Here is a 23119-nt window from a genome sequence, read left to right on the forward strand (position 1 = left end):
ACCTGTCTGACCGTATGAGAGCTGTTAGGCCCCCAAGATTTACCTCTTCCTTAAACTGTTGTAAACCCTAATGAACGCCTCGGTTTCCGTGCATTATTTATAATTCATTCTGGTATAAAAAGGAAAAGAATCTCTTTTCTAGAGATGACCTTTGCCCATTGCTGAAGTGCAGCAACTTGAAGATTGGGGCTCCCAAACTTTAGCTTTTATTTTCTGAGTAATTCCCTTGGAAATGGGACCCAGTTTGGATGCAGCTGTAATATTAATTGCCTGAAGCTGCACAGCTGTTCCTGTGCTGTGTCACCTGGCGTGTGTGTGCCCCACAAGACAGCGTTAAAGAGGACAAAGAATATCTAGTCTCATGTAAATGCATCTCTAAATGGGACCACTTGCATGCTTTAAAATGAAGCGGGTCCTTAAGCGTTTGTGGTATCTGGGCCATAACAGTACCCAGCAGTGTTCTGCAAGCTGGACTGGAGAATAAATCATCTGGTTGAATCTACAGGAAGAATGTGAGCCGACAGAATGAAAATAAACGCCCAGTGTGAAACCTGGCTAGGACAGCTGACTGAGTCGCCTGTGTTTAAAAAATAAATAAATAAATAAAATGTGTTGGGTCCCTAATGGGCAGGGCTTTGGCTTTGCACTTGAGAGGAGAGGGAAGGTGAGTTCTCAGAATGGGGAAGGAAATCAAACCACTTATTTGGCGTCAGAGGTGGCTTTTGAAGCTATAAATGAGTGGGAGAGCATGTCCGTCAGGAACTGTGTTTCTGAGCCCTGACCCAGGCAATGTAGCAAAAGGTTGGGACGATGTAAAATGTTGTGGGAGAGAGGTGTGATGGGACCAGCTGGAAGGAAGCTGTGAGAGGTGGCTTCATAGGAAAAGTTCCTTGGGATCCTGTTGTTTCTCTCTGAGTCAGTGTGAGAGGAAGGAGCTGCGTCTTTACACGGCTTTAGTTCTAGGGCTGTAGCTTTGTGAGCATGGCCACTAACGTGGGTGGAAAATACTGTGTGTAAACGTCAAAACACTCTGTTCCTCTGAATGAGGGTTGAGCAGTGTCTCTGGTCTTTAAGAGGATCCAGGAGCTAAATCAGGGGAGATGAGATGTAGGAGAAGCAGAAAAGTAAACTTGTTCTGGCAGAGCTGAGAACACAGCAAAGTGAGAGCAGCACATCTTTCTAGCCTGTATGTGCATGTCTCACGTCAGGCTCTTTCTCACGCTTGCACAAGCAACAAAATCCAGGCATCATCTGCTCCCTGCCCATGGCATCTAATGGACAATGAAATCTTTGACGTCCTTTTGGGCTCAAAGTGGAGGTTACACATCTTATTGTTTCTAGCTATAAAGTAAATCTACGTGAAGCGTTAGTGTTATGAGGTGCTTGAACTCTATACTGAGTTTCTTTTACTGGAAAGCCAGTAAAAGAAAACTAAATGTTTCCTGATTGGCTTGGTGCTTTTCAGTGCAAGGAAAGAAAAATTAAGGAAACAACAGAAATATAATTAAAGGCCTGGAATTTTTCGGTAGTTAGTTATGCTGGTTGAGAACCAAGGAGCCTTTCAGTGGACTGTTATTTGTATGCCACCCTCAGCTATTTTGATGCCCTGTTGGAATCGGATTGTTTATTAGTGACTAATAATGGTGACAAGATTGTTGGTAAAATGTTGTCTCTGTTCCAGTGAAAGCACCAGTTCAGCTGGAGTGGAGATTTCCTATTAGTTACGTTTTTAGAGTTGCTAGGGGAGTCGCTGAGGTAAGACCTCATGTATTTCAGGGGTAAATGCTTAAGTTGAACATGTAAATCTCAGTCTTCTTGCAATCCATTATCAGCCTGCAGTTTGTTACATGCTATGTTTTAAAATGTAGAAGAAATCATTGACATTTTTTTTTCTTTGTTGCTTCACAGTGTCTCAGAGATAAAGATGGAGAAGGTATTATCCAGCCTGATGAAAGACGATCGCTTCAAGTTGCCCAGACCAAGAAGCAAGGTGAGTTATTCTGCTGATTTGGAATTGCTGCAATTTTCATTTACCAGTTGAGCATCGTAAATATTCCTCCCTTAGCTGCCGTCTTTACGGTATGATGGTTGGTATATCCATCATGTCAGGCAATGCAAATAATCATGGAACTGCCTTAGATCACAGTAGCCCGATCTTTAAACTGCTGCCCCCCAAAACCAGTTCCTTCTAACTCTTCAGCAAATATTTTTAGTAGACAACTAAGCTTTCTAGCTGTAAAAGCTTTATTTTTTTTCCCACAGTGTTTCTATTCTCCTTGGGTTTTCTGCATTAAAATACTGTTGGAGATGACAAATATCACAAAACTTTTCTGAAGAAACAAGCAAAATGTATTTGGTGTTGTGCTCTGTAGGCTTTTAAATTATTATCTGTATTTACTTGGAGCCTGAAACAAAGCTCTCTGTGTTGACAGTCACCTTTTCATTGACTTTGGCAAATTTTGGGTCTGCCATCAGTTTGCTAATTCACAGAATTCAGCCATTTGCAGGTGACATCTTTGGTGTTTCTGCATTCTTGCAAATTAAATCTTCCAAGAACCCTCGCTCTGAATGGAAGTCAAGAGCGCATCACGCATGATGCAGCAAGTGTTTTGTTTTTTTGTTTGGTTGTTGTTCTGTCTGCTTGTTCTTTGTTTTAACATGTATGAGCCTACAACCTGCCCAGTACCTTCTCAGATGACTGTTAAGAACTGTGGTGGTTTATGTAAAGATGCTTTTAAAGATGTTCACTTTTCCTACATGCCCTATGCTTCACAGAAAGCTGCATCTGTAGCTCATGTGAGATACAGCTGTATATAAAGGTCTTAATTTTTCACTAAAATCAGCCTGTAATGCTTATATTTTAAATGTTTGGAATGTGTTTCGGATACAGCCTCTTAGGTTTTTTAGCAAGTATGTAAAAGTGCAGTTAGGCTGTTTTAATGCAGAAGTTATTTTAAATAGCTTTTTTTGTGAATAAATACTTTCCTTTTCTCCTGAGTTGTGCTTGTAGGTAGGTAACTGAGTTTCCTTTGGAGAGTTTTTCAACAATTAAATCTATAAAGTTACTGCACTTCGGGTTTGTTACTGACATGGGACAGAATGTTACCTGTTCCAGGCCCGAGGACAAGTGTAATTTCACAGGAAGTGAGCAAAATAGAGAACGTGGTTTGGTATTTTTATTTTTTTTCTTCTTCTCTGGAAAATGACAGTTTGGTTTTTGAAAGTGGCAGGACAAACTGCATGCTGAATGTTGTTGAATGTCAGAGCTCAATACTTGAGGAGGTACGAAATCATTGATCTATTTCCAAAATTCTCATCTAAACATCTCAATGCCTTTGTATCCTTGCCTTTGGATCAGGAACATAAAGCTAGCAAACCTGTTTGTCACCAGGACCGATCAGATCGGTATTTCTACCATGCTTTCAAATTGTAAGATACTCTGCACATTTAAATGTAGAACATTCTGATTTAAATACTCGTATTCTGCCTTCCTCGCTTTACTCAAAACAACAACAAGAAAACATGAACAAACAAAAAACAACCCCAATTTGAAAAGTAGCTGTTACTCTCATTTCTTTTGCTGGGTAGTGCTGCCTAGGCATGCCCTGCCATGCCAGCTGCTGTACATGAGCACCAGTACAGAAGGAGTTGGTTCCTTTCACTTGCAGTCAAAGGTGGGATTGAACTCCTGTATTCCCTCTGCCTTCAAAGTGAATGGAATTTTGCTGTTGACTTCACTGGAGCTGAGGTACATCCACTGTGTCTGTAGGATAGTCTGAATCTGCTGCAGGGACTTAGAAATACAAAATTACCTATTTTTATGTGACTCAGAATCTTAAAGAATAGAGACTGAGAAATAGAGTTTCTCTTTCTGGAAAAAAAAATCTATATAATGGGGATGAAATTACCGTAGGCCTGTCAATATCAAATAGATACCTTCAGGAATTACTTGAAAAATATATTAAATGCAAACAAGAATTCATTCAATTTGTTAAGATTTGTATTTTAACTGCCATCAGAAGCTCTATAAGTGCTCTGTAATGCTTTCTCAGATGCTGCAGGGACGTGTTGATGAGTTTTAAGGGAGGTTAATCTCTATTAAACTCCCTAAGTTTGCTGTAAAGCCAGTAGAATAAGCTGGGAATGCAACGGACGCTGCATAGGACAGAGTGATTGAGGACTTGTTGTTACGCGGAGCTGAACCCGATCCATTTGTGATGTTGCCGTTCGAGAGCGAGTTAGCTTTGCTTATCAGCTCTCGGCGTGTTGAGTCATGTATATATTATGGTGGTGCACACAGGAACCTCATTATAATGCTCTTCGGTTCTCATTGCCTCAACTGAAGTCCATTATAAGTACCCCGTTGGAACATGCATTTTTTGGGCTTCTGTGTGCAGCCAGGGAGCAAGCTGAAGTGCCTGTAAAATGTATATTTTATATTTAGGTGTATAAAATATATATGTGGCTATGTCTGGGTGTGTGAATGTTCACCTGCCTACAAAGAGAATAAATTTGATCTTTCAACTTTTATGGAGGGGGGCAGGGGGACTTGGCGAGTTCTAGAGAAGGTGTGTGGAGGTTAGTAAAAAGTTGTTATTAAAACAAAATCCTTCATTTTGTTTTGAAGTATAATGGAAGCAGGAGATGTTACAGCCTGTGCTTTTGGCTTTTTTTTTTCCTGCTTTAAGAAAGAACTCCTCAACCTCAGTCTAGTTGTATTGTGTTTCTATCCTTTCTCCCATTAACATACTCTCTTAATGAACTCAGAGACTTTCAGTACTTATCCCAGCCTCTCAAACCTAAAAGCTGCAGTCTTTGTAATCCCAAGTTTCTTTCTTCTGAACGAGGCAAGTATGGTTTCTCCTAGTGTGGCTGGTGGGAGGTCCCCTGGTGTCCTGAACCAGTGAAGTCACGTTGCAACCAGGCCCGTCTCTTCTTTTAGGTTATTGGTATTGTTATTGATCGCAGATCATACTAGTGGTTAGGGATCTGCCAGAATAGGCTCTTATTTTAAGCAAACATGGGGTAGAAAAAGCTCTTCTATCCCACTATTTCTCCATAATGGCAGTAATGCTTGTTGCCTAACAGATGCAGCGTTCATCTGGGTGGAGAGCAGATCAAGCAAGCCTCTGGGGTAGGCTTTTATCTTTTGGGCCTTGGAAAAATGTGGAAGGGTCTCAAATTAATTGTCCTGTTCATCTGAACCAGGCTGCAAGCAGGATTAAAGCTGGTTTGTGTGAGTAAAGCACGCAGGATGGCTTCCAGTACACTTCCAGTAGCACTCTTGTATTTGATCTGCCCAGATACTCGCATGGTGTGCTGGTTTTGTTTTCGCAGTTTGGCTCTGAGTCAGTTTTAAATTTAGATTTATTTTTATTTTTATTTTTTTTTAAAGATGAACCTCCCTGGAAGGCAGGAATCAAACACAGATTTTTATTTTTTTTTTTCATGCCCATTAGGGGGCAATTTTAAAATGAGATCTGTCTCAAGAGGCTGAAGGGGATAAAAGACAAGGTGGAGATGGGAGGAGGGGAGAAGCTGTTTTCTGAGTACATTGTTTCCTGCCATTTGCTTTTTTTCATTTATTTCTCTCGGACTGACCTCACACTTTGGAAATTATGCACCTAGTTTTTTATCCCTCATTTTTGTCTTACTTTTTTTTTTTCCCCCAGCACCAGGAAGAAGAGATGCCTCATTTTGAAACCTAAAGGGGGGAATAAGAAAAGTCCTTTGTAATATATTGCCATATTATCACTAAATCCCCTGACAGTTGTGACACAGAAGCAAGTCACCTGTCACTTAAGCTTGAGGTCTCTTTAATTTTCTCCTGGAATTCGCACCAGGCTGTCTTTAATTTGAGGCCTTTATTGGAATTCTGAAACCTTTCTGCCTCCCCGGTGCTCAGATCTATTCTGAGTGCTGTTACAGAATGTATACAATAACCAACAGAGGGATTCAGAGGGGGCTGAAGCACTGTTTATTTAACACTCTGGAGGGATTTTCGTGCTTATTCGGTCCTGGCTACCCGGCTTTCAATATCGCTTTGACAACCGTTATGCCCTTCTCATTAATTTTAAACAGTTAAAACACAGGAAAAAGAGAAAAAGTTTTCATTATTAAAGTGCTTTACTTTTTAATAACAGAGGATTCTGTCCGCCAGGGGAAAGGGCAAACCTCACTAATTTCACATTCATATTAAAAAACGCTGGGAAGGTGACACTTTGTGCTGCCAGGAGGCTTAACAAAAGAAAAGTGATGGGGACTAGGAGGAGCGGGCGGGGTGGGAGAAAGTTTTATGTTTCACGTCAATGGAAACTTGTTAGTCGCAACGCCGAGTGTCCACTTCAGGGAGGCAGCACCACTTGTAGTTTATTAAACCTTTACAGAGGCCCCTCGACTGGAGACTGTCTCAGCTGATTAACAGGCGCACATGAAGTCAAACTAAGAGACGGCCCTGAAACGGGTGTGCTGTCAGTCTCTGGAGTGCACCGGGAGATGGATAGCAGAGCCCGGGAGTCTGGGAGATGCCCCGGGTAGCCTTAAAACACCAACGTTGTCTTTGCTGGAGATGCAGACAGTCCAGGCAGCGGGTGAGCAGGACCTCGAGTCCCCATGTATGTTTGCTTCGCTGAAGGGTTACGCAGCGGGATCCCGAGTTCCAAAGAGGGCGCTGTGCAGGGACTGCGCCAGCATTTGGGGTCGTGCTGTCGGCAGATTTGCTGTTAGGACGCAGAGGGGCAGATCTGGATGGGCAGAACGATTTGTGGGGGGTGTCAGCAGCATCGCCTGGCTTCCCCACTCACTGGGGTTCCCAGTGTCGACGCGATGTGGTTCCCCTGGACAGCAGCAGGGCAGAGGAGATGCTTGAAGCCGGGAGGGAGGGAGGGAGGGTTGTGCACCATTAGCATGCAGATCTCCCGGGGAGGAACAACGGGACTGTTGAGGTGGCACAGGCCTAGCTGCAGGGTAGTGGGAGGTGGATGTTTGTTTTCAGTCAGCCCTGGGCAGGAAGACGAGGGGTTGACCAGTAACAAATTGCTGCCTTGGATCTGGCACTCTTTGCCTTGGGTGCTGGTTCCTGTCTGAGTGGCTTTTGAGATCTGTGGTCCTTTCTTGGGAGAGTTTCATATCCATGGACGCTTGGCTTTGCACTTTGCTGTCAACTTGCCATCAGATCTCTCGTTTCCTTGTCCACGTTTCCTCTATCTGCCTTGGTACTTCAGAAAGAGAGGCAGCCTCTTTTCTCCTCCCAGTAACAGCTTGCTCCCAGTGATGATTGCCTTCCATTTCCTGCACTGGATCCTACAGTCTGATCATGGAAAAGCTTGAGCACATGCAAAATTGACTTTTCAGCTCAAGGAAATTTCTTCTGTCGTGTCTGTGGTGCAAGGGCCTTGTCTTACTCTGGAGGAACCACCAGCAGTTACAGTTACCTGTGATGTACTGACAGGGAGCAAACTTCATGTAGCCATCAGTAGTGAGAGGTTCGTTTCAGTTGGCTCTGTTCGCAGGTGCTGAATTTTTGGTCCATTCTCTGGGGTGTGGAGATGAATGCAGATCTCCTGCCCCATGAGCGCCAAGAAGAGGCCAGGCGCTACGGGGAACTGCTCAGGGGAACCTGCAACATCAGCCTGACTCCTGAGAAAGATCCTGGGCCCAGCGGAGTCCGTGTAGAGTCTGGGGAGAGTAATTCCAAATAACTGCAGGGGAAATAAGCACTGCTATCCGGCCTGTTGAATCTGAGGAGAGAAAAAAAAGTGAGGGGAAAAAGATACGTGATGGATGTTAGAAAACACAAAATTAAAACTGATTTGCTCTCCTCACCATGGAGTGCTTACTGGCTGCTTTGACTTTAACGTCTTTATCTATAATTTTTTTTTTCTCTAGTAATATTGAGAGGATTACCTTTGTTGGCCCCTGGGTGGTTACTGTGTGATTTTACTGTTATTAAATCTATTGTAAACTGCTTCATTATTCCTGACTCAAATTCTCTCTTTCCTCTAATCCTCCCACCGCCCTTGTAGAAATCTTGTGGTACGGACCCTCAGGAAGTCCGGGAGCGGGCCACGGTCTTGCAGACGAAATTTGAAAATTATGTTCACTCCAGTGAGGTGACCGTCCGGTGGGCAAAAAAAGGTCAGTGCGGTTCTTTTCAGCTTATTCCTGAAGGGCTCATTTATAATCTGCCAATGTTTTCTTCAGGGGAAGGGCTTCAGGGAAAAGGCCTGGAAGAAACATTTTGGGTACATCAGGCTCCGTAGGGGGGTTGAGATGGGCCCAGAAGGCTTTGTGATGATATTAAATGTTAATTTCTTGCATCCCCATATTAAGTGCAAATGAGGTTTAATCTCGACTTTTCAGTAGGATTCACATCCAAGGACTCTGACCCAATCACAAGAGCGAATAGTTGGCGTGTTACTCTGGGAAGGGCATGGGTGACCTGCCTAACCACATCCTGGTGCAACACCCACCAGGTGCTTTCAGTTCACACCAGGGATGAATTTGAAGCCTGTGAGGCACGATGTCTTGGGAGCAGCTCTTAACAGGCCAGGCTCTTAGGCTGGAGGTTGTTGTGTGGGATGGGAGAAAAACGAGAGAGAGCACAACTACTCAAAAAGGCGGGCAGGAAGAAGAAAAGCCAGGATGGATTTAATAATAATTGTACCCAGGAACAAATCTGGGACTGTGTATCTGTCCTTGCCAGGCAGGACATGCAGCCATTGTCACTGAGCAGTCCAAGAAGCTTTTCCTTTCTGCTTCTCGGTTTGAAAAAGCCAGAAAGGTGGATTTGGGGGAAAAGATGGAGAACTTGACATGGATGTGGTAGGAAAATAAACACTAAGCAGTCTCCTGAGAGGAGCCTAAGAGATGGTGCAGTGTAGGCACCCCTCTGCAAAGTACGATTCTGCTGCCCAGTGAGGCTGATCTGGGTGCGCCTGTAACTGAATAGCTGTTGTAAAGCTGGTGCTGGAAGTCAGGCCCCAAAGATCCTTGACAATTAGTTGGAATTTGTTCATTAGATAGTGAGACAAGTCCACAACATGCAAACTCTATGCAAGAAGCTGAGCCGCGCTTGCTCAGAACATATAGGACTAGAGCCTTTCCTTTCTTCCACTTGTCATGTGTCTCTCTTCCTGATCATTTTCTTTTTCACCTCTCTTGTGGCTTTGACCTGAGCCAAATCCTGCTGTCGTAGATTGTGTACAAGTCCTGCTGATTTCAGTTCCGCAGTTTCCAGTCATGTTTGGATGAGAGAGGTCCTGATAAGATATGAGATATATGTACCTGCTGTGTGTGTTTGCATATAGGTGTGGCACAAGCATCCATACATACTGCACTGCATAAATCACATATTAAGTGGCCAAAAACAGAAGCAAATGGGGAAGCTGGCCTTAGAGCTGTACGATGTCATCATATTAACTGGATAAGGGAACGCTGTTCTCAGGATAGAACTTAAATTCAGCATTAGAATTGTTTGAGTCAAGAGAAGTGATTAGATCTGTTAGAGAGGTCAAAGGTGCTTTTTTCCTGAATGCTGTACTGACTTAGGTGGTGAGGTTGCAGAAAGACTGAAGCTTGTACTATAACTACCTGCTTACCCCAAATTATTCTGCATGCTGTTAATGTTACGTGGCCATGTTGACGGGAAAGGTTTTTGAAATGCTGTTTCATGCTTTGCCCTACCTCCCCGCGACATGTCACTGCACTGTTTCTTACTACCACCACCCTGCAATGGTCATAGCGTTGATTTTTCCTTGGAGTTTTGAAATACTTTTCTCCTACAATGAAAGCATTAGAGACTTGCTACTTAAGCAGCTTGCTTGCACCCATTTTCAGTTGTGTTTTCTACTTGACTGGTGTATTACTTTTAGTAGGTGCCCTTGTAAGTCCATGATCTTAAAACATGTTCCTAATACGGTCAAATCCTTGCTTCTGCATGGATGACCTTCCAGATGCTCCACTGGGATTCCTCATCCCCGTGCGAACTTCTAACCTGAAATGACTGTGACAGGGAGAAGGAACAACTGAATGGCTTGGGTCTCTCAGAAAACCTCTGCGGTCTCTGTATACAGCTCACTGTACGCGAGCTCCACACACACTTGTTGCTGACTTCAGCACTAATAACTTTTTTAGCTGCAAACAAGAAGTCCAGAACATTTGTCAGGAAATTTGCCACGTTGTGCATCCCATTTATCTTGTACAGGAGTACTCCACCTCTTTCTCCTATTCCACTATCTACATATGCAAATTTTGCACTGCTGAGTGGCTTCCATAAACCCCCTCTTCCTCCCCTCTGCGCCAGGCATCATGAATAATTAACATGGCAGCTGGCTTTTGCTTTCATGGCAGACAATCAATTGGAAACCGTGCCAGCGATGCATTTGTTTCTCTCTCTTTTTCTCTTTTTCCCCATTTTCTGACCTAGTCAATGTTAATAAGCAATGTTTCGATTGCAGCCCGCTTTGAGAAGGCGAGTGGCTCTCTGCCCACTCATCCCTTCTGCCTCTCGGCCCCGTATTTTCCAAACTCCGATCAAATAGTCCAGGGAAGGTGCTGCCCTTCAAACTTGATTGACTGACCAGCGGTGAGAGGGTGCGGGAGGAGGGCTGTGGCTGAGCCCTGCTGCCTGAAGGACAAATCTCACGAAGAGGGGAGCCCCTTTTGGGAACCAGAGGCCTCGCAGCTGAAGGGTTGTGTACGAGTACTCTGTTCTGGAGCTGCAGTGACAGGTAGAGCTCAGGCAGTTGTCTTCTGATCCTCCGTGCCATTGTGGTTACAGAAAGGGGAGGGAAGCAAACCCTGCATTTCTCCTCTGCGTTTCACTATTTTATGGCCAATGCTTGAGCAATTTGCCTCACCCCTAGTGTGGAAAGGGACAGCAGGGTTACAGGAGCCCACTGCTGCAGCAGGATGCTTGTACTGGGGCTCGTTTTGGTGCATTCTTCTTCCCATTCCCCCGAGCTCTGAACACTGGCAGACCGCCCCCAGCAGCTTATCTGGCCGTGGGGCTGGGGCTGCGCTGCGGGGCCTTCACTGAGAGCTGGCTGCCAGCGTGGTGAACAGGTTATGGCACCTGTCTCATCCCTCGGTACCCTCCTGTCCCCCGTTTCAAAAACCAACAAACCAACCTAACCCCCATCAGGTGTAGCTCTTTGGTTTTATTCCTTTGTTTTTCCACAGTTCCCCTAGAAAAGTGGGGCTGCACGTGGGCAGTGGATCGCTCTGAATCCACTCTTACATCAGTGCAGGTCTGAATCTCCCCAGGCCAGCGTTGGTTAGACTCATGTTGGTGTGCAAAAGCTGTACCAGCTCAAGCAGCTTCCCTTGTGGCTTTAAGGTGATGTCCCCTTTATGTGAATTTTGGCCCAACCAGCACTGTTACCAGTCTTTTTGAGTTGTTTTCTCAAAGCTCTGTGTCTTTGATCACAAAATTGTAGAGGATGTCAACTTCGATTTTTATTTAATAAAAAAAAAAAAAAGCTTTTAATATCTGGCCACTATAATTGCACATAAAAGCTGGAAAACGTGGCTCTGACAGCACTGAAAGGTCTAAAGACCTGAGAGTAAGGATTTAAACAAAAAAAAGAAAAAGAATCCCACCCCAAAGGTCTTAATTTAGATTTCCTGAGTGCTGTGATGAACGTCAGCAGCTCTGAACTCCTCAGAGTTAAGACAGTTACATGAGCTGAGGTTTCGACCTGCTGGTACGGCAGGGCTGTTAGTTCACTTTTGGAATAGTCTCTCGCAGCTCTCCCTGGTGTTGCAAGCCCTGACTCAGGCCTGGATCCGGCAGCTTTCTGTCAGGACTTTGGGAAGGGGGCCCTCTGACACTCTGATTCTCTAACTCTGATCTGGGGAGTTAGTTCCAGCAGCCTTTGCTATCTGAAGAACCGAGGGAGGTGAGCTCAGCCTTCATAATAACAGGATCTTTAGTATCAAACATTTCAAATGCTGCAAGAAAGACAGCTATATTAGCTCCGACGGGACCAGATTTGGAGCGAGAGCAGGTTCATATTGTTCCTTTTGAAGAGTTACACCTTTTCTTAGCAGGTGAATTTGACCAATAACTTTATGCAAAAAAAAAAAAAAAGGCAACAGAACGAGGTTGTTGAGTGCATTTGAGCTGGTTTATAAGCCCTCAGAGGATGGCCTTCGGATGAGACAGTGAGACTAGGTGTTTGGAATTTAGCATTCTCTTTTTGGGAAAACACCGGTCTCTCGATGTTCAGATGCCTCTAAAAGAGTAACGTTGTGAAATTGGGAAGAAGGTGCAAAAAACTCAATCTTTTCTTCTCATCGATTGGGAAAAGGAGTTCGCTTTACTCAGTAAACAGAGCTTTGATGGATTCCCTGGGTCCTTCCAGGAGCTGATCTGCTAAAATGACATTTTTATTACTGTTCATAAACTCCAATCTCCTGCTGCTGCCAAGAGATTAGACATAAGCTGTGGGCAAACTTGCTGGTCCGGTGGCTCAACAGGCAAGGGCAGGAGAGGTTAGAGTTTAGAGCTTGCTGCTGTCAGGAGCTGAGAGGGAGAGAGGGCTGAAGGTGGTGGTTGGAGCGAGGGCTGGGGGGGGCACGGGAGGTTTAGCGAGCAGAGGAGCAGTCGGGGGATTGAAGGGAGGCGTTTTCTGAGCTGTCAGGTTGCCTTGCTGAAAGTCCCCCCTATTCCCTGTAGCAGGGAGGACAACCTGGGTATAGTTAACGTTACGGGTACGTGGAGGAGCAGTGGTAGCGTTCGTATTAGTGGATGATTGTCTTTAGAGCAATGAGCCCTGAGGGAAGGGCATTACAGGAATATAAAGATGTGAAAGGAAATTTGCACGCTATTCTATTATTTTTCCCTTCTGAGAAGGTGAGCTCTGTTCTCAGTGTGGTGATGAGTCAGGAAATCCATCTGGCTCTCAGATATTTATAAGGGACTATCTAGTAACTGGTGAAAAATGCATGGACTACTGGGATTGTGATATCAGAGGAGCCTTCCTATGCCACTTCCATGCTTCTATTTCCTTCTCTTCATCCCTGTGTCCCGCTATTCCCTCTCTCCCCCTTTCTGCTGCCATTTGATGTCAGCAACTCTTCCTGTGAGATGTGCTGCAGACATCACCCTTTCTGGCAGAAGGGGCATCCTTACAAGAGGCAAACCTAATGCAACTTCGTGTAGCATTGTTTCAGTTCCTAACCCTTCTCCACCACCTTTCTTCTCCTTACGGGATTGTACCAGTACTGTGTACAACCTTCACAGGTTTTTAACGTGCCAACCTTATCCACCAGCTGCTGACCAGAAGGTGTCCCAGAGGACAAGACCAATGTCCTTTCAGCTGGAACAGCTGAATCTTTAAGTGGATATATATAAAGATGCAGTAGCAAACAGAATTCACTTTTTTTTCCTTTTTTTTCCCAGCACTGCAGTCTTTCCTTTGTGCCTACGCTGCCTATCCCAGAAACCTCAAGCATATCTTCCACATCAAATCTATCCACCTGGGTCATATGGCCAAGAGCTTTGGCCTGAGAGACGCCCCCCAGAACCTGACTGCTCTTCCAACCGCTGGCTCAAAGAAGAAAACCAAACCGAGACCAAAAAGGTAGGCCAGCTTGACGTTCTCAAGCCAAGGGATGCCACGTGCCCACCCATGGTACACTTTGCTCCCCAAGGTTCTTGTGGTTGCTCCATGTGATTGTTCCTGAGAACCTAAATCATGTTGAGCCGGGCTTAGTTTGCATTGTGCTCTGAGCTGTTGTTTAATTCTTCTTTTTTCCTCAACAGCTTTAGAGAGCCTAAAAATTACATTTATTAAACCAACTTGGTTGATTTGAGTGGGAATTCAGTTAAAAAAAGGAAAAGGAAAAGAAAAAACAAGTAGCTCACTTTGTAGTTTGACTTCTGATAAGATGCTCTGGTTTTGAAGTAAGCTGTTAAGCGTGGAGAAGCGCCTACATAGACTAGCCTGGGTTTTGCTGCACCTTTACCAATTTCTGTGTACTTGAAACACACCAGTTCCTACAAGCAGAAACAGCTTAATTTTTATTTATTTATACTTCAGAGCTACCTTGAAGGGTAGGAAAGGGCACAGGCAGCGTTCCAGAGAGAAGCATGAGACTTCCTATATATTGGAGTGGTTCTCTGTCTTGCACAGGTCTTGGTGGCTGTAGAGCTTCAGCAGCAGTCCTGTTGTGGCCAAGCACTTCCACAGGAGAAGCTGCCAGGTTTTTCCATTCCCATTTCCAATCGCACAGGCCTACACAGCACTGTGATCCCTGTCTCAGGAACAACTGCAGTAGTAACTCTTCGCCCTCATCCCCGCCTAGGGAAAAAGGCTCTCAGATAGGGCTGTGTGCATAATTGCTTGCTGTTGGTATGTGGCATGGGGTGATAAAAGCATCAAGAAAATAGCAGAGAAATGAATATTTTCACTTCTCAAATTTGGATTTGACCCTCCTACCTATTATGAGTGAGGTACTGTGGGTGTTATTTTATCTCATAATATAGTTTCTTCCTTCCCTCTGGGCCTTGACAAATACCATTTCTTCTCCCCTCTTTCTTACATCTGTTCCAGTCTCCTGGGTGCTCCTTTCCTGCATCAGGAATCAGAGATTCCCTGACAAATCTGGAGAAGTAGAGCCCCAAATGCTCTCCTCTGCTTGAAATGGAGCTGAAGATGCTCAGTACCTCTGATCCTAGGTGCTCTGAGTTGCTTCCACAAGATAGATAGTTCTCCCTTTTGAGATTACGTCTTCCATAGCACAACGGCAGACTACAAACTTCTGGCTTGCCTGTAAAATCACTGCAATAATTCAAAGAAGGAAAGATCTTTCTTCTTTTCTGGTAGCAGTTGTGACGCTTTCCATGTAATTGTTGCCGCAAACTCCATTAGCAAATGTTAACCATGCAATTAAAGCACTAATCCACGTAATTGTTCCAGGCTGGTGACATCTCTTGCACACGTATTTATTTGGGGAGGGGAAAAAAAAAGGCAAGGGGAAGGGGTTTTAAAATAAGAAGTTGGAGACAGCATTGTCCTGCTTTGCGAAGCCACCAGGGACAGAGCACTGATCTGCCTCCTGCTTCAGCTGACCCTCACCAGCAGATGGGCAACAGGATGGGAATGCCCCTGTGAGCGGGGGATTTAACGGAGCTTTATTTCAGGAAGAATAGCCTGATTAGCCGATAAAGAGCATGTAAGATGGTATGGGGTGAGCTTTGATGTCTTGCTGGCCCAGCAGGGTGTCAAGCTATGACTGACAGTAGCGTGTCACAGGATTACTTGGCCTGCAACAATGCCTCTCTCTGTTCCTATGATGTTGCTACTCTGTTAGAGCTACTTTTTCCCTTGTTATGCACCTCTTTTAGACAGCGTTCCTCCTCCCCAGGTCTTCATCCTATTATAGTACAGACAAGCTCAAGATACAGTAGGGCGTTTATGCACAGGACGCGTGGGGTTGGGGGATGTGGAGGTGTTAGAACAAATGGTCAGAGAGTGATTTGAAAGCTCATTTGCACGTGGATCGGAGAGTCGCAGCTCAGGGAAAGTGGGCAGACTTTGCACAGGTTTGTCACGGCTCAGGCTCTAGGTTTCAAATCCGGGAGCATCTGGAAAGTTAAGACCCTGCAGAAATAGCCAAAGTTGTGTTCTGTGACAATTGTTCCTGCCTGTGACACTTGTTTCTAATTTACTTCATCTGTGTGTGCTTTAAAAGAAAAAAAAAAAAGAGAATATAGTAGTATTTATGCGCTAGCTTAGAGAAAAGTGAATATAGATTCAAATTCAGTGTCTGCTAGCATAAATTCAAGATAGTGCTGTTAATTTACAGAGAATTGCTTTTGATTTCACAATGACAAAGCAGCAGAATTTAGCTTGCCATTCAAAGACAAATGGCTTTTAATTGTAAAATGTGAGGCTTGAAATGGTAGGAGCATAGTCACAGAGCAATCTTTTTAATTATATTTCTCACGTGATACCCTGAGTGTTGGTTGTCGTATTACACATTGTCTCCAAACATCTGATACTTGTTTTTAATCAGGCTGCTCACTAAAGCCTCATCTCTCAGCACCTGCCTAGAGAATAAAGAACAGGCCATCCAGGTTGAAAGCAGGGGTAAAGGTGATCATTAAATGTTTCCTTATGAGGACAAAGAAAACTTTTCGTTTCTTTTGAAGTCTCCTTTTGTGCTTAGTGCCTCCTCAGAGAGCCTGCCTGGGGAAGGTGAGGCAGGAAGATGTAGCAGCCAGGTGCGTGGTGATGGGTCCTGAAACGTGGACACAGCCCTCTCCTTCTGAATGCACACGTACAACTTTCACGTGTTTTTTAAGCCTCTTTGTGCAAACCAACTGCCCCCCTAGCTGTAGCGGTTATTGCAAAACCCGATCAGAAGATGGCAAAATCCTGTGCTCACGATTTCCTTGAAAGTTGAAATGCCGTATTTATGTACGAGAGGGGCACATAAACCAGATCCTGTATATTAAATTACACTACATTAGCTTAGTAAGTGCCTGGGTTCATGCTTTTACTGCCGGGTAGATGCAAGGAAGCTGATCCCGCTTCCACTGAGGGATTAGCTGTCTTTCGGTCGCTGCAGAGAAGCAGCATGCCCAGGAAGTAGCTGACACGCCAGATAGACATTTCTTTTGACTCTTTCACAATGCAGACGCCAAAAACCTATTGCCGTTCCACCAAGCCTCCCCGTGCTACTCAGTCTTTCGCACTATGGATCAGCAGGGTTTTATGGGATTCTGTGGGGCACTAATGGTCTGCTTTTTCCTTATTGATCTCTCTGGAAGACTGGTGTGTGTCCCCGGAGGGTTTCACTGTAATGGGGAGTCACAACTTAATTTTCCTTGTTTGTGAACTCATGCTGTTACAAAGAAAGAGAGAAATCCTAAAGTTCAGTGGATCCTGTGGAACTCATTGCTGCAGGATGCCTCTAAAGCCAGGAAGGCTCAGAAAGGCGTTTACATAGGGGTATAAAATATAGTCATTGTTGCTACAGCATGTGCAAAAAATAAGAATAAAAATTAAGGTGAAAATCCCCTCACCCTTCAGAGATGAACTCAAACCTTAACTGATACAGGATCAAGGTAAGGTGTACATGGTGCTTCTGTTTGAGGGGCTTGATTTACATCATTATTACACCGGCATTGCTCTGAATATGAATATCATTATGCCTTTAAGGCTTTGGCTGCAAGATTATTGTACTGTTGCATTCTTCAGCGTTAGTAGTCAGAGAGATCGCCGGGAAATCTGCCTTGTAAACCAGGCTCACCCTCTGTGTGGCTAGGTCAGCAGTCTGCTTTGGGTGCAAGCGAGTAGCCTTTCACTTTGTCCCCCTAGCCCACATCCCTGATGGCACTTCTGAACTTCCTGGCGTTGACAGTCTCGAAAAGACTGATGCTTCTGCTGACAGGGCTTGCGAACCAAGGCTGCAGCTGGGTCTCCCTGCACAGCAATTGTCTAATCATTAGGAGTAGTTTGCCTGCCAGTTTTTGCGTGCTGTTTACAGCTTTCCTAATATCACTTAATTAGTCAAAATACGGTTTTGGAATTCTGCCCAATAGGAATTTCACTTGGTTTGGGCAGTCTGCTCTGGAAAGCCAGACTGGAGCTCAGGTAAGAGCGTGGATTCCTGCACTGGAATGCAATCAGACCCAGAAATTAGAGGAAGAAGTATGGCTGCTCTGAAAGGAGTGCTTGCCCTCGCTCGGCATGAAGGCAGTTCACGGACACTGATGAGTCCTGCTTACTACACCACGATGTTTCAGAAAGTCCTCTTATGAAATTAAAGTTTTATAATTGTAAAATCCACGTGATTGTTAGCTGCGTATAGCAATGCCCTTTATTACTGTCCCGTTCTACCATAGCTGCAGCACAGAGCCTTTGCTCCATCTTACAGTGAGCAAATAGGGCTTACACGTGGAGCTGGCAAACCTCGGTGTCCTTCAGTACGCACCAAGAAATGAGCAGCTTTCTCTAAGTGAAATATATTCTGGCCTTTAGGCTGGGAAACAGCCTGACAGAAGCAAGAGTCCTGGGAGGTTCCCAACCTCCCAGTGGTGCTTTGATCCTTATTCCACGGGGTGAAGACCAGGGTATTATAGTGGAAGTGAGGCTGTGGGGTTTTGTCTCTCTGTATAGCTGAACTACAACTGACTTCAGTAGGTGTACAGTGAGCTATACTCTTTAGCTCGTCTTGGCATGAATGCTTTGCTCTGACTGTACTGGAACAGCACTTGATGCTTGATATTGACTGGGTAATAATTATCCTCGTTCTTCTCAACTAGTGTTTACATCAGCTGATAAGAGTACCTAGGCCATCTGTTGACTTGTCGAGTGAAGTATAGGATTGCTGATGAATTTCTTGCCTCCACTCCACAAAAAACAGCAACGGAAAAACCAGCCCAAACAGGGTTGCGTTGGCTGCAGATGGTTCATCTAACGCTGTAAGTAGACAAAGCAGGTGTTGCAGCAGCCTTGGCGCCCAGAGGTAACCCAGCTCTGGTGCTGGCACAATTTCAAAGCTGTTGGAGATGCTGTCAGGCAGATTGATAGCGAGATCCATGATGAAATGCTTTCTGATAAATGGAACAACCTGCCTCAGTCTCCTCCAAAGACACACCGTGAGTTCTGGGAGCGTGCATCAGAACTTTCTGCTGGCCTCCGCAGCTGGAGCAATTTGAGAACCTTTGGTTGCTGCAGCTGCTGCACGCTGGTTAAAGGTTATCACGCTTGCTGCGCTGCATCGCACCAGCGTTTCACACAGCTCAAGACAAAGAAACAGCCAAGGAGAGAGAAGTCTTGAAGAAAAACTGTGCTCACTGTTTAGGGAAAAGGAGTAGCAGAGATCTTCTGAGTCACCATATGACATCTGAGAAACCACATATGTGTGTACACTCCTCTGGCACGTAGGAGCTTTGAGTTCGGAGGTCGGCTTGCAGTTCAGCTCTGTAATGAAGCGGAGTGTCAATGTAACACAGACTGGAATTTGGGAAGGAAAATGAAAAATGGCTTCAGATACTCGTGCCTTTTCTTTGGTACTTGGTCCTTGCACACCTGAGAGAGTCTTCACATCCAGCATCACGGTTTCCTACTGTAACAAAACAATCTGTGAAAATTAGCTGGTGAAAGTGATCATTCTTACAATCTTACTAATAGTGCTCGGGGGATGACTGGGGTGTTGTATAGAAACAGAACAGCTCGTGCGTGCTTTTCTTCCTCTTCTGTTCATGCCTTGGAGCTTCCACAGCTTCTCAGCTATGTTGAACTTCCTCTGATCTTATTTTAGTTCACTTCTCTTGTTGTTCGCTGGCCGTGTTGTCGTTACTCCACCATTTTGTTGTTAGTGACTGTGGAGTGCAGCGGATGGTGCAAAGCCATTCATCACCCAAAGTGCACGAGAGTCACAGACTGCGTGTGTTGACGGCACGTTGCGTGTGAGCTGGGGGCTCCTGTGGTGGGTTAGAGTCGTGTGGCAGAGCAGAAGACAGATGCAGAAAGAACAGAGGGGATTTCAGGCTAATCATCTGCATTGCATTCTCTTTTTTTTTTTTTGTGATGTGACTGAAGATTGTCTGGATTTTTTTCATGATATTCTTGAGCAAAGAAGTAAGTTGGGAGTTAAGGGACCAGTAAAGACCAGTCCAGAAGCATCTGGATTTCCTTTGAGGTGGCGGTTTCGGCGGCACCAGCACCCCTGCTGATCGCTGCAGGGGAGGAGGGACGGGGAGCAGTGCTCTGGGAGCGGCTCTGCAGAGGGAGGGAGAAGGAAGCTGAAGCAGATAAAACAGGGAAAAAAGAATGTTATTCTCTTTCCTTTGCTGGACGCTTTTTCTCTCTTGTTTGTTCAAGAGGCTTCTCTCCTGCCTTTTCATCTTTCAGCGATGTATTTGGCAAAATTCACGAGTTTCTGGTTGTGCTTAAAGAGCAAATTAAATAATTCCTTTTTTTTTTTTTTTTGGAGAAGGGCAGAGCTTTTTTGTCTTTAAAAGTATGGCTCTGGCCTGGTCTTTCCCAGTCTTTGAGGATATAACAAAGTCATCTGAGGACAGTTCCTCTGTTTCCTTGTTTCCTTGTTGTCTCTCTGCTGAGGCTCTCGGTACCAGCTTTTCTGAGGTTGCGACTTAATTACAGGTGTGCGCAGGCAACTGTAAGCTTGGGTCTTTCCTTCCTTCCCGTGCCTCCATGAGGAGGAGGGCAGCTTTCTCAGACCGTACCAAGCAACGTCGCTGTACAATACACCTTTCTTACCTAGGTAATGAGGTGATCTGAGAGACCTTGGGGTGACCTGGTTTTTGTCCTATACCTGGGGCATAAAGTCCAAAGCAGTGGTTGCCTCTAGGGCTGTGCACTGGCCTTGCAGGTGAAGGGACGATGTGTCCCCCACTTGATAACTCATCTCAGCTGGCTCTCTGACTGCGTACCAATTCTGCCTGTCTTTTACGGGAGTGCAGGTACCCCGTATCTAGTGTAAAAGAGTAGTAGTCCGGTGGCACATCTGCCTGGCATCCAGTATGTGACAGCGCCAAACTCCCACTGTGCTGGACAGTAACGCAGAGAAGTGAAATAACTTGTGTTTGGGGTCAGCGCCCTCCTAACGTGCATTGGAGCTGTTTCATTTTCTGAGTTACGATTCCTCTATTCCTGTCTCATTTTCCCCTAGCTAATAAAACTGGCTATTTTCTCCTCCATTTGAACATTCCTTTCTCCTTTAGGCGCCGCTGAAGTCCTGGCGCTGTAGCACATCGGGATGGTCAATCATTAATGAATCTTCTTTCCCTGCAAGTTCCCCTTCGTTGCAGTGTTTTGTAGTTCCCCACCAAAACGCCGACTGTTGTGTTTGGAAGGAGGGATTTAAAGGGCTGTGGATTTCTCTGCCCGTTATCAACATGATGTGTTCTCATTAGGGCTCAATACAGCGTGATACCTAGACATGAGATCACAGAAAGAGATGCTGACAATCCAGGTGTTTATCCAGTGATGGGAACATGGGTTCTGTCTAGGCTGCAAATGTCTTATGTTTACAGCCTTCCTGTGAAGCTTTTTGCCACGGTATCCAGTATTGCCACACGGCTCTCTTCAATTAGCATCACAGCAGCCTTCGGCAGCAGGGAAATACAGTCATCCCGGGTCAGGAGGTGGGAGAATGGACACGGAGGACAAAGAGGTTAAATACTTTGCCCAAGGATGCTCACGGTGTGAGTAGCGAGGTCTCAGCTCTCCTGGGTTTTGTCCCATAACCACAGGGCGCCTTTCTTTGTCATTGTTATCTTGGTTCCTCTGGCAGAGCCCTAGAGACTCTCACCAGCTGAGCAAAGAGGGGAATTTACACCTTTACAGCAGCACAGCAAGAAGAATCTGGCCAGGGATCCTGACCTGGCGTGCTGTCCCTACAGGCTGTCGCTGTTGCCTGTGGCTCTTGCACCTCGTGGTTAAGCAGGGCCTCGACAGCTGTTCTTCTTGCCGTGATCAGCACAGGTTTCACAGCACAGCTCCATTGATTTTTGTGGCCCTGGTTAGAGGGAGAAACCTCTCTTTTCCCTCCATCCTTCTTTTCCCGTGTACAGCTGATCACCACAGCAGGGGGTATTGATTTACTAATTGGGCAATGATTTCACCTGATTGATAATAAAGTGTTGGACAACCTCCCTGCTGAGCCGAAGCTCAGCCCGGCAGCTACGGGTGGATTACGGGTCCTTTCCCTGTTGTTAATAAACTGATCTGTTGCTTGGTAACCCTCGAATTACTGTAGTAAATGCTTGGAGACACAAGGAAAGTGTCGAATAGAAACTTAGCCGAGTGATGGAGGGGACTGAGTGGAGAATACAGCTGTAGATCTACACCACAAAGAGCCTGGATCCTAAATTAGTGAGGGAGTGAAGGCTACACCAAAGGAAGCAGTTTTCTTCCCCATGTCTTCCAGACTTAATCTTCTAGGGAAACCATCTTACAGAGGTGATCACTACACCATTCTTGCCATCCTTCTGAGCCTTCCTTCCAAACCCACTGCGGCCGTGAGACCTACGCAGGGATGGAAAGCAAACTGTGGAAAAGGGGGCAAGCAAATACTCCAGGGAGCCACGAGTTTGCTTCCCTTCCTTCTTTGCACATTCGGCCTAAGGAATGATTTAATCTGTGGCTGCAGCCAAGAACGCTTCCTTCTGTGGTCCCCAGCATGGTTCTAGACACCTGAAGGAACTGTGCAAGGCTGTGCAGTAAGGCTGCAACCTCTAGGACTCCTGAGGCCCACGTGTTATCATAACCACATGCTGGAATGGATATGGGGCTTCTGGTGCACTCCTTCATTGTTTTCAGAGGGCCAGATAGATTTCTCTGGAAAATCTTGAGGTCTGTTACTGGTCTTTGTAACAAACTGGTGAGGGGGACGTGCAGACAGCAGTAGGTGTGGATACTCCCATGCTCCCAGGGCTACGGGGACACTGTAGGGAACAACGGGTCCTGCACTCGGGAGACTGCAGCTCAACCAGTTCAGAGAGGGTGACAGCAGCAACAAAGGTGAGATTTGCCCAAGGTCACGGAGCAGGACAGTGGCAGAACCTGTGGTGGAAAAATGCTGAGCGGGTTTTTATATTTATAGCTGGCAGTTTAGGGCTGCAGGGAGATCCGTGTTGGGGTTCCGCGGCTGGGCAGAATGCAGCTTTGCAAAAGCTGGTCTCTGGGGAGGGGCTGCAAGGTGCATGGGATGTCTGCAGGACAGTGCAAGAAACGAGTCTGCTGGTTTTACACTCTTGAAATAATTTTTTGTTTGGGGTTTTTGTGTTTTCAAGGTCTGGATTTAAGCTCTGTTTATAAAACGTTTCCATTGTTCAATGTCTTAGGGCTCTTAGGCTTTTTTTTATTATTATTATAATTTTCAAACTGCTGTGTCACCTAATTCATCAGCCTTCAGCACACCACCTTTCCTCATTCTCCCCACCACCTCTGCAAGAGCATTTGTACAGAACAAAGGCTTGCTTTTAAAAACGGCATGATATTTTGCCACCTTTGCGAAAACCTGTCACAACAATATCTAATTTTGCATGAGACAGAATTTCAAATCAAGCCTCAAGAAAAGGAAGCTGTTCTTCTGCTAATGCGCAAATGTCACTTTCCACAGCTGTAAAATAAGT

General features: G+C 45.3%; 2 protein-coding genes across 6 annotated transcripts in view; one reads left to right on the top strand and one right to left on the bottom strand.

The window, feature by feature from the left end:
• Window positions 1-11784, bottom strand: part of SPACA9 (sperm acrosome associated 9) — a 127219-nt gene extending 115435 nt beyond the window's left edge. The window contains exon 1 of the mRNA XM_080561807.1: window positions 11776-11784. The gene's annotated coding sequence lies outside the window, so the exon portion shown is untranslated. The remainder of the gene's footprint in view (window positions 1-11775) is intronic.
• Window positions 1-23119, top strand: part of DDX31 (DEAD-box helicase 31) — a 63551-nt gene that overhangs the window by 39929 nt on the left and 503 nt on the right. For 4 of the 5 annotated variants that reach the window (XM_080561776.1, XM_080561779.1, XM_080561780.1 and 1 more), the window contains 3 exons: window positions 1909-1990; window positions 8025-8136; window positions 13406-13586. In XM_080561776.1, coding sequence (XP_080417902.1) covers window positions 1909-1990; window positions 8025-8136; window positions 13406-13586 — 375 coding nt within the window. The remainder of the gene's footprint in view (window positions 1-1908; window positions 1991-8024; window positions 8137-13405; window positions 13587-23119) is intronic. The other variant, XM_080561777.1, reaches the window with a different exon arrangement.

This window comes from Anser brachyrhynchus, assembly GCF_964034855.1.
Source record: "Anser brachyrhynchus genome assembly, chromosome: 19".
Lineage (NCBI taxonomy): Eukaryota > Metazoa > Chordata > Aves > Anseriformes > Anatidae > Anser > Anser brachyrhynchus.